Here is a 10,773-nt window from a genome sequence, read left to right as displayed (position 1 = left end):
GGCTCGTTAACGGCCCACAGATCCGCTGTGCGTCGGGATCTCCTCCCCACGCCGCCCCCAGGAGTTAGAAGCAAGGGGCCGCCTCCTTCCCCACGCCTTCCGCCTGCCCAGCTGCTGCCTCAGGGCTTTCAGCTCCTGGCATTCTGCCCCAGAGCTGCCCTGCCCAATAACGCACGGATGGGCAAGCAGAGCCTCCCTGATGCGGTTAATTGTCTGATTCGGAGAGATATGGGTGAACAAAAGGCACACAAACAGCCCGGAGCCATGTTATGCTCAGTGCTTGCTTTGCTACTCTTACCCTCTGTGGCAGCTGGCACAGGCTGGGGAGGTTTGGGTGGCTCTGTCTTCTTTCAAGGCGGTGAAATCCAGCTCCTGAGCGGTCCGTGGGAAGAGCCAGCAACACACTGTATCGGCAGCACAGGGCTGCCGAGTGACTTGGTGCAGTTCAGCAGCCAAAGGTCTTGCTTTCAACCCAATGTGTCCCAACTCCACCTGAGGGAAGCCTCCAACTGCTGGACCCTCGGTGAGGCAGGACTTGGGTGCAAGCCATGTTGGGGCTCAGCACTCACAGGGGAGGCTGCAAGATTCTGCCCAGGCGCTGGGGATGTCTGCACTCCTCGTGCATCCCAGCATCCTTGCAGGGGTCTCCAAGCACAGAGCAGGGGCATCCAGTGGCACCAAGTCCCCTCTTGGCTGGCAGATGCCCCATAGGGTGCTAAAGATGCCTGGTGTGGAATTTAAGCAGGAAAAGCTCTTGGTTCTTGTGCTGCCATCAGCGGGACGTGGCCATACCAAGCACTCACCTGTCCCAGTCCTCAGCTCACCGGCACAGAGCTGCCCACATCCCCGGTTTCCCACTGTGTCATCCTCAGTGGCACAGCTCCAGTGTGACCCAAGGGACACCATCCAGGATGTCCTGTCCTCACGGTGCTGCAGTAACCTCCGTGGGAGCTCCAGGGTGTCCGGCTTCCCCGGGCAGCAGCACTAGATGGTGCTGCAACACTGCAATAAACACAACAGCATTTCCCCAGACTGTGCAATGTACACACAGTGCTGGTGGCCGAGGGCTGTACCTCGCCGTGTACTGGGGTGGCACCGCGGCCAGGAGCCTGGGACAGACAGGAGGGGGACGGCCATCCACACCAGGTAGGCCATGGGTCACCCTGGGGAGGGACGTGCCCCACACTCTGCCCTTGTGTTGGGCAGGATGAAAGCAGAGCCCATCGCAGCCCATCAGGCATCAGCACAGCAGCCTTGGGCCAGTGGCTGTCCCCCATCGTGGGGCTACAGGGGGATTTGCAGCAGGGTTTGGCTCTCCAGGGGTAGCGCACGTTGTGGGTTGCTCTCCTCAGAGACATGCTCCAGCCCTGCACCCAGCTCGCTTGCTTAGGGCATGAGAGCATCACCCTGCCCACCTCCTTGCCCCATGGAACATGGCCATGACTCTCCTGGTGACACACAGAGCCCGGGGAGCTGCAGCACTCCCTGTGCATGCGAGAGGATGAGCTCAGCTCCAGCTGAGCACAGGGGAGCAGCTATGGGCACAGGGAGGGGCAGCAGCAGGGGAGCACATCTTGCTGGGTTTTGTTGCTGAAGGATCGTGGCCAGGCAGGAAGAGGCCACAGTGGGGGCAGGAGAAAGGCTGTCACACTCAGAAGGGCACAAGGATGAGACAGTGACCAGACCCCCTCTGTTGGCTCTTCAGCATGGGCCGGGCTCTCCTGCCTGTAAGCCATTTTCAAGGTACATCTTTGCTAATTGGGATGGACCAGGACCAAAGACAGCCCCAGACCTCAGCCCCCTCCAAAGGGCTGCTTTACAGGTGCACCGCACAGTCAGGCTGGGCAGCATGAAGGAACAGCTCTGCATGTTGACGTGTGCCAGCAACACCCCAAAACCCCTCCTGGTTTGATGACCTTGAGCAGCCATGCTGGAGTCTGTCCCACTCATCCAAGCCAGCAGATGCCCATAACGCATTGGCCCCGGGCACAGACAGCACCAGTGACCTCAGCCCACATCCATCCAGCCCAAGCTCTGCAGTCCCACAGGCTCTGTGCCAAGCCCTTGGGTGCTCCAGCTTCCACAGAGGTTCTCAAGATGCAGCAAGAGGAGGTCAGAAGGTCTGGATGAGGCGGAACGATGGCACCCAGGAGGAGCAAATGGAGCAGGATCTGACCTGCAATGGGCAGAGCTGGGGATGGCCCCATGGGTGCAGGTCCCACCCGGCCAACCTGCAGACTTTGAGCTCACAGAGTCCATGGCAGCACTGCTCGTGGTGAGCCAGTCACCTCCACAGGTGGGCACGGCCCTGCAATCCTCACAGGCTCACACCAGGCAGCCTGCAGCGATCCTCACGTCCCCAGCTGTGTGGTCTTCAGCACCCTGTGATCACTCCACATCCAGCAGGGCTCACGTTGCTCCTGGCACACAGAGACCTTGGGCTTGTTTCCTCTGAGAATTGTGAACACAGGAGACAGCAAGAGGCCCAGACAGAGCTGCGCAAGTCAGCTTGTCACACAGCCCGTGCCCAAGCCAACCTCAGAAGTGCCCTCAGCCAGGACTGACAGCACAACCCCTGGAACAGCTGCACCACTGAGGAGACGCTGAGCCCTCCAGCTTTATACCCCTCGGTGGGGCAGGGCTGCCCCGATTGGCTGGCGCTGCTGACTGAGGATGGCACTGGATTGGCTGGGAGCAGCTGGCAGCCCCTGTGATTGGTGGGCAGCTGCTATGAGAGGCAAGGACAGGTGGTGGCACGCGGTTGGTTGGGCCACAGCAGGCAACAGCCTGGGATTGGCTGGAGCTGGGTGCTGCTTGATTGGCATTGGTGGAGGGAACGATGGAGGCAGTAGATACAGGCAGGACAGGTGGCAGCGTGCGATTGGCTGCTGGGTTGCACAGGTGAGCGGGAATTGGCTGCAGTCAAGCAGCTGGGTCTCCCTGTCACAACCATGCACTGAGCTGTGGCCAGTCTCAGCCTGGAGCTGGAGCAGTGCTGCCCAATGGGCTCTGAGGAGGGGGCTGCCAGCCGCAGCTGTGACTGCAGGACTGAGGGCAGAAACGTTTGGGCTCCCTGCAGGACCTGAAGCCTCACCCTGCACCTGTGCTAGGAGCAAAGGTGGAAGTACAGCAGGCCGAAGACTGGTGCCACTGGATCCGGAGCTGCGGGCTGCACCACCAGTGTCCCAGGCTGTGCCCATTCTCAGCTTCTGGGTGCAGAGCAGGGCTGCAGCATCACGGCGATGTGGATCCTGCTCCTGCGATGTGGTGCTGCAGGCACCGTTTGAATGATTTGCTTTGCAAAGCAGCCAGCGCCCGCTCTGACCACGCACGGGGCAGGGCTGTGCAATGGGTGGCCAGTGACACACAGCTGTTGGTCCTGCGCTGCCACGGCCCTTCTGGGACATGGCACTGCCCTCCACCCCATACCCAGGCAGGTAGCACACAGTGGGACGTGGTCTGAGAGTCACAGTGCTAAACCTGCTATGCCAACAGCACGGTTGATCAGGATCATTAGAGGTAAGGGAGGAGACTGAGCTTATCTGGCACTGATGTAAATACAGAGTGAGCAGCCAGGCCGCTCCCGGGCTCCACCAAAGCCCCTGCACTCAATGCAGTTCTTGTGGCTGCTTTTTAAGAACGAAAATGAGCACCTCGGTGCCGACCCCAGGGCCAAAGCAGCCCAGCAGGGGAAGCGGACTCACTCATCCAGCTGAGGATGGGAAATCCCCAGAGGCACAGCTCAGCTCCAGCAGCCCGGAGGAGGCAGTAGTCAGTCGGGTTAGGGGCAAAGCAAGAGGCACAGGCTGCAGCACTTGGGGTTTAGTTGGGGTACAGCAGTCACACAGCCCACACACCACCTCCTACCATCACTGCATCCCTCGGATGCCCCCCTCCATGCAGCCCCCCCAGCTGCCCAACCACAGCTCCCTATAGGAAGGATGAAGCACTGCCACAGAACCACAGGGCAGCCAGAGCAGAGCACAAGATCACAAGATGTTTGAGTGTTTTCTCCATCCACAGCAGCACCACCACACACGACATCCAGCCATCCTGACCCAGAGGGCAGCAGCCCCAGAGTACAGCAGGGAACACACTCCACCTTCCTGCCACAAAACACCGCTCTGCTACAACCAACCTCAATTCACAGCCCCCTCCCCACCTCTCTCACACTCTCCCCAGCCCAACTCCAAAGCGAAGAACTGAAGGACAGAAAGAAAAGGGAGAAAAAGTGAACAAAAGGAGTAACACAAATGAAAACAAAAACAAAAAGCAGCAGTTGGGAGGCAGCCGTGTTAGGACAACTCAGCAAAATAAAATTCCGGTTTATTGTTGGACAACATCATTTCACACATACATCAAACAGGCCAAAATAAAAGAAAAAAATAAAAATAAACAGCAACTTCGTGGACAGAAAAAAAAAAAGAAAACCTTTATCTTGCCTTGCCACCTCATACAAACCACAATCTATGGTACAGCTAAAGTACATACACAAAAAAAAGTTACTGGAATGCTCAGTAATAAGATTGTTAATTTTTTCTTTTTTTCTTTTTTTTTTTTTTTTTGTTCATTTTTGTCTTTTTTTTTTTTACAAAGTTTTTTTTTTTATTCTCCTTTGAGATAATGGTTTGGGCCTGGTCACACCACAAGTAAAGTCAGAGATAGGTAACAAGAGATATACACTTCAAAGCCCCCCTTTTGGTCAATCCGAGATCACTTAAAAATGGCGGACCTCCTAACAATATGTACAAAAATATAAAATGTAAATAAAAAATACAAACAAATTCTCCTTTAAAGTACTTTTAAGAAAGAAAGCAGGGCCTTGAAGTTTTGGTGCTGGGGGGGGGGGAGGGAGAGGGGTGGAAATGGGGTCTGTGGGAAGGGGGTTTCTCTCCCCGCGATCGGGCGAATCGTTTCTATGCTCATTGAGTGGCAGCGCCGCGCCGGGGGGCCGGGATGGGGTTCACTCTACTTGGTGAGGATGACCACGGCGAGGGGGGAGGAAGGGCTGTGTGTGGGGAGGGCTGCGACGGGAGAAAGGGAGGGGGGGGTCCCAGGGGTGAAGAGGACGCGCTGGCCTTTTTTGTTGGTTTGTTTTCCTCCTTATTTAAAAAAATAATTATAATTTGCTGCCTAGTCGTCTTCATCAGTTTTCTGCTTCTTGGGATCGACGTCGTCGTCCTAAAGGGAAAGCAAAACGTTAGGGAAAGGTGACACCACCGGGATGGGCAGATGTAGGCTTCAAGTCCCTCTGCTTCTGCAGGGATATGGGAACAACGTGGACATTTCCCAAAGCACAAAGCATCTAGTTCCCTGCTCAGGGACAGGAGCATCCCTGTCTCATCCCAGCACCAGGACCCCAACTTTGGATGAGCACAGCAGGTACAGACACCCTGCTAACCAGGGCAGTGAATAAACAGAACTGGGCCACCTCCCACAGGGATGCTGCTCAGAGGCAATGGAAGTGTATGGGCAGACTGGGGTCCCAGAGCCCAGCCCGATGCGCCCCGCTGGCGCTGTCCCCAAGCCCTTGGACACAGAAAGCCCTAAGGGGCCGGGCTGCATGCATACCTCGTCATCCTCAGCTGCCCTTTTCCCTGTGGCTCCCTCAGCTTCGTCATCTTCATCACCGTCCTCTTCCTCCCCTGCACAAGAGAAGAGGAAGGTGAGCTCCTCAACACCTGACATCGCTTCTCCTCAGCTGGCACCTAGGGAAATGGGAGTTTTGGGGCAGCTCCCAGCCAGCCTGACCACATGCAGAGGGGAAAGGGCACTCACTGCATCCAGCCTGGCTCACACTGTGTGATACCACAGACAGCAGGAGCACAAAATCCACATCGTGCTCGAGCACCAAGAGCACAGAGCAAGGAAAAAAAAAAATTCAGAAAAAGGAAACTCTTTCTAGTGGCTGCTCCGCTTAACTGTTCCACATTACTTCTGCTTCCCTTTGCAGCTATTAGTCCATCTTTAATGAGTTAAGAGAGCCAGAACGTATTAGTTCTGAGTCAGAACACTTTCTAATTATCAGAACGGCAAACAAATGCTACCACCTTATCTGCAGCTTGGGAGAGGATGAGCAGAGCTCTGGGCTTTGACCCACTTTGAGCTCAAGTAGGCCAGTGGATCAGAGCAACAGCCATCACGTTTGGTGGCTCTGGGGCATCAGAGGTGAGACCAGAGGTCCTGGAAGAAGAGCCACCACTCGGCTGCCTTCGAGTCCCTTGCATAATGTGAGACCCTACTAAAACTTTCAGCGTCAAGGCCAGTAATCTGGCTTTAAACCGCCACACGTACAGGCAGCTGGGGGGGATTAAGGTCAGCCCATCCTCCTTTCCCCTCTCCTCTTCTCAGCATATGCTCAGCCACCACACGGCCCATGCTGTGGGAAGGGCCCAGATTAGCTCCCAGTGATGGATCAGCACCCTGCAGCCAGCACCCGCAGCAGGTCAGGTGACAACACCAAGCTGATTGGGAGCATTTTTAGTTCTTTGAGCAGCTTTAAGTAAAGCAAATAATGAGATGGGACAAGAAGGGTGAGAAAAAAAAAGTATACCCTCAAGCTCCCCTCTGCTGTCAAAAATCTGGGCTGCAGTTTGCCCACAAGTGGTGGAAAAATGCTGATACAAGCTGTGCTCACTGCCATTACATCTGCCTCCCACAGCTTTCAGCTGCTCAGGTGCAGCTTCGGGCAGGGATCACCCGAGGGCAGTGGGATTGGAAGGACAGAGCATGCACGGGATCCTGGCAAGGCACTGGCACAACAGGAGCACACCAAGTCTCTGTGATCTGGGAGAGCAGGGCCAGCACTGTGGGACCACAGCTCCCCGGGCTCAGACAGCAATATCCAAGCAACACTTCCACACCACACGTGTGCTGCACACACATCCCTCTCCTGGCCCCAGGGAACACAGAAAAGATAAAGATTTTCCCACAGAAAAGTGGGGCTGGATGTAGATGGGTCAGGATCACGCTGATCTGTCCTCAAGGACAAAAATTTTGGGTGTGAGCATTGCCACCTTTCAGTTTCTCTAGTAAGCCAGCTCCCTGTGGGCATAGGGGACAGCAAGAAGCTGAGAGCAGAGCGCTACTCTGACAGAGGCTTCCCCATTTACGTTCTGCCCAAATAGATGCTGGTATAGCATTTATTACATTTCCAGCCCCATCTGCCCCGGTTCTCTCTCCCCAAACTAACAGTTTAGTAGGTCAGCACTTAACCGAAAATTCACAGGGGATTAACCCAGTAACAACTCATCAAGGGCCTCAAGCTCATTCCAGCGTAACAAGAATGGTTTCCTCCCAGCCTTAATGGGTGATAAAAATAAGCAATGTTATTCATCCAAGCAGATCTTAGGGGGGAAAAAAAAAAAAATACTAAGCAGGGAGGATGAGATGCGATTGGGCAAGTCACTGCTGGATTCCTGGTCACTGCTGCCAAAGCCCACTTCCAGGAAGGGTCAAGTCAGGAAAAGGGGAGGGCAGGAAAATCCAGGACAGAGGACCAGGAAGGGTCAGATCAGAGCCTGCCCACTGCTGCGGGAGGAGTGAAGAGAGCCGCAGGTTCCTCTGCTGCTTCCCCAGCACTCAGCTGGGTGAGGGCACTGCGTCGGTCCCCACACACGGCACGCAGTGAGGGTGCTGGGCTGTGCTGTGTGCTGCAAGGCAAAGCCTGCCCAGCTGCCTGCATCCTGTCCCACTCACGTTTATGACAGCTGCTGCGATCACAAGAGTCAAGGGCAGGTTTTACTCCTCACAGAGAGGGGCTAATGCGCTTACTGAGTGCAGCAGTGGCACAGTGCTGTCTGGCTGGAGTAGGGAGGAAGGAATCTGCCCTCAACCTGCTGGAAGGGATTCAAGGCTGACTTCACTCCCTGGAGTTGGCAGCCCTCAGCTGACAAGAGCCGCCCCACTGCTGCCACAAGGAGGAGATGCTGCTCTCAGCTCCTGCGGCTCCCCAGGGTCTGCCAAAGGGCTGGGGCAGGAGGAACAAGGAAAGTTACCATCACCCTCTTCCTCCTCGTCTTCTTCCTCACCACCTTCCTCTTCCTCTTCATCTACTTCGTTATCAGCCTCTTGCTCTCCATTTTCCTCGTTCTCCTTGGCAAGACAAAACATCACTTAGAAAACGCACTGGGAAAGGGAGAAGGGGGAAGAGATGTTCAGCAGAAGCACGCATCCCCACCTTTCCTTCCTAAAGCACAGCACCAGCCCACAGGAGCCCCAGGTGTGCGCCTCGCTTCCTGCCTGCCCCCACACAACACAGGCAGCCCAGGCATGAAGGATCAGGTCTGTAGTAACTCGAGGCTGCAGCTTTGAGGCCAAGACAAAGTCTGCAGAGGCTCTCGGGACACATTAAAATGAGCAGAGTGAGTTTCCCATAGCACATTACAAATAGGAAACCAATCTGTTTATTTGTATGCAATGTGTTGCCCCATTCAACTGATTGTTACACTGTAAATACCAGAATCATTTTTCTCCTCCTTCTCTAGTGCCTAGAAAGGAGGAAGCAATGGATACAATCCAACATGGCTTTTGGGGAAAGGATCAAGACATCCAAGCCCCAACCTTCCTTTCTGCACACAGAGCAACTGCTGCAGACTAAGATTCCGTTCAACTCAAGTTCCAAAGGCTCTGCACAGCACAGGGGCAGCCTTCGGAGCATCGATCCCCTCTCTGACTGGGACAAGCTTGTAGCAAAAGCAAGGAGGGGAAGAAAAAGTCACTGAAGCAAGGGCTGCCACCCCCTGCAGATCCAACCATACTCACAGCATTGCCGTTGGCCGGTGCATCTCTGCCATTTTCTGTTTCTTCAACAACTTCCTTCTTCTCTTTTAGATCCTGGAACGAGCAGAAAAGCACAGTCATCCCAAATCCAGATGCTGGGCCAGAAAAGCTGCAGATCAGGTGTGAAAGATGCGGTCCAAGAGCACCCAGGAACTTGATTCTCTTCACACCAATTTGCCCTGTGATTCAGTTGCCACATTCCGGCTCCTCCTTGGCAATGCATGAGAGTGGGGGTAAATTTCAATCCGAGCTCACCTCCCTAAGAAGAGACCACTGCATTTCACCTCCAAGCTCCCAAACATGCGGGCTGGTTGCCTGCATGCACTCAACAACAGCAGCGCTGGCAGATTCCCCATCCCAGGAAAGTCCACGCAAGCTCCTGCCATGCCACAAAAAGCCAGCAACCCCACTGAATGCAAGCTCCATCGCCCCAGGGCTACAAGCCTCCACGGCTGCTCAGTGCTTTCACAGCAGGAACAAATCCCAGAGACTCATTAGCAGAGGCTGTGCTCTCTGCCCTGCCTGGGGAACATCGCTCAGCACACATTATGTGCCTGGGCTTTGTCGGAGAGGAGGGCTCCAGGATCCATCTCACAGCACTCAGTGTAACAGGATGGGGCGGGGGAAGCAGCCTATTTTTGTATCGCTCCAGAGCCATCCCTGGTGACTTTGGTTCAAGCCTCTGCCATGAGCAGAGCAAGGGCTGGTGTGCTTTTGCTATTGATCACTGTCAAACCGTCATGCCAAGTCGCTTGGCAAACAGACTGCGAGGATCCAACTTTATGTTCCTGCATAAAGAACACTTGGATTTAACACTGGCATCCTCTGCGCGCATCCTCCTCCCCTTCTGTTCCTCCATCAGCCAAAATGAGATCCTTCAGCACAGGCACTACCCAGCCAAGGGAAGCAGAGAGGCCCTTCCCCAGGGCCGCTCGCTGCACGGGGCAGTGAGAGGGATGAGGTCGCCTTGCAGCCTCTCCACAGCCACAGGCACTTTCACCAACTGCTGTCACTTCCATGTGGGAACGCTGCCAGCTGTGAACACGGTGCTCTGGAGGGGCTCACACCACCTGGGGCTGTAACCCAGTAAGCTGTTTACCAGGGCGTGAGGATAGAACAGAGGCAACCCTGCGGGTAGGGGCACCCCTCACCCACCCTACGTGGTGCTTCTGAAGCCAGCTCTGCGCTTACCAGAGCTGTGGACAGAACCTCACCTGGCATCAGCAGCCCAACATCTGGAATCACCATGGAACCTCTGATCACAATGCAAAGCCCAAACTGCATCCTCTGCACGGTCCAGCCCCACCGTAGGCCTTCAACCTCCATTCTCCTGCTTCTGGAGATTGACCACAGCCACCTGACCTCATCCCACAATCATCAGTACCTATCAGGCACTCCAACACACAAGAGCAACACAACACTTCTAAAGCCACACATGGCACAGTGTAGTTTCCACACCTTGCTATGGCATAAGCACCTCTGCAGGGGGACTGATCCCTCCCTGGTCCTGCAGCCCTGCCCCTTCCCAGCTGCATGCCCACAGGGTGCCAGGCCAGGACATCCATACCAGCAGAATGGCTGCATAACACGCCGTGGCTTTTCCCATTCCCCGGGCCCAGTCCAACACAAACAGCACAGTGCACACGGAGCCCAGCACACCAGCACTGCTCCAGCCGTAACAGAGCCTCTAATTATAGGTGTGGCAGAGCTGTTTGTCCAGAGAATAGCGATGCCGTGTAGTCATACGCCGCCTGCGAGCATTACCTCCGGCCCCGCGGATCGCGGTTCAGAGCCCGCGGGAACCCTGCGGCCTCCGCCTCCCGCCGGCAGGGGGCGCCCTTCCCGCCACGCGCCCCGCCGCCTTTCAAACCGCGCGCCACTCTCCGCGTCCTCTCATTGGCCGCCCGCCAACGCGCCGGCTCGGCGCCCCAAAGCGCGCTGGGAAATGTAGTCCCGGGCGGACTTCAGCTCCCAGCGGGCAGCGCGGGCAGG

General features: G+C 55.7%; 1 protein-coding gene across 1 annotated transcript; it reads right to left on the bottom strand.

The window, feature by feature from the left end:
- Positions 1 to 4,293: 4,293 nt before the first annotated feature.
- Positions 4,294 to 8,913, bottom strand: PTMA (prothymosin alpha). The gene is made up of 4 exons (XM_019619077.2): positions 8,764 to 8,913; positions 7,998 to 8,094; positions 5,572 to 5,645; positions 4,294 to 5,181 (listed from the first exon to the last, which is right to left on the bottom strand). Exons 1-4 carry the CDS (start codon positions 8,860 to 8,862, stop codon positions 5,134 to 5,136), a joined length of 318 nt encoding a protein of 105 aa, XP_019474622.1. The 5' UTR covers positions 8,863 to 8,913; the 3' UTR covers positions 4,294 to 5,133.
- Between the last annotated feature and the right edge of the window lie 1,860 nt (positions 8,914 to 10,773).

The sequence above is a fragment of the Meleagris gallopavo genome, chromosome 11, assembly GCF_000146605.3.
Source record: "Meleagris gallopavo isolate NT-WF06-2002-E0010 breed Aviagen turkey brand Nicholas breeding stock chromosome 11, Turkey_5.1, whole genome shotgun sequence".
In the NCBI taxonomy this organism is placed as follows: Eukaryota; Metazoa; Chordata; class Aves; order Galliformes; family Phasianidae; genus Meleagris; species Meleagris gallopavo.
Note: the sequence above shows the minus strand (reverse complement) of the source record. Positions and strands in the feature narration are given on the sequence as shown.

Coding starts and splice junctions, on each gene's coding strand:
- PTMA (XM_019619077.2), bottom strand. CDS start 8,862: ATGACTGTGCTTTTCTGCTCGTTCCAGGATCTAAAAGAGAAGAAGGAA. Junction 8,095..8,763: donor CACCGGCCAACGGCAATGCT/GTGAGTATGGTT, acceptor TGTCTTGCCAAG/GAGAACGAGGAAAATGGAGA. Junction 5,646..7,997: donor CGAGGAGGAAGAGGGTGATG/GTAACTTTCCTT, acceptor TCTCTTGTGCAG/GGGAGGAAGAGGACGGTGAT.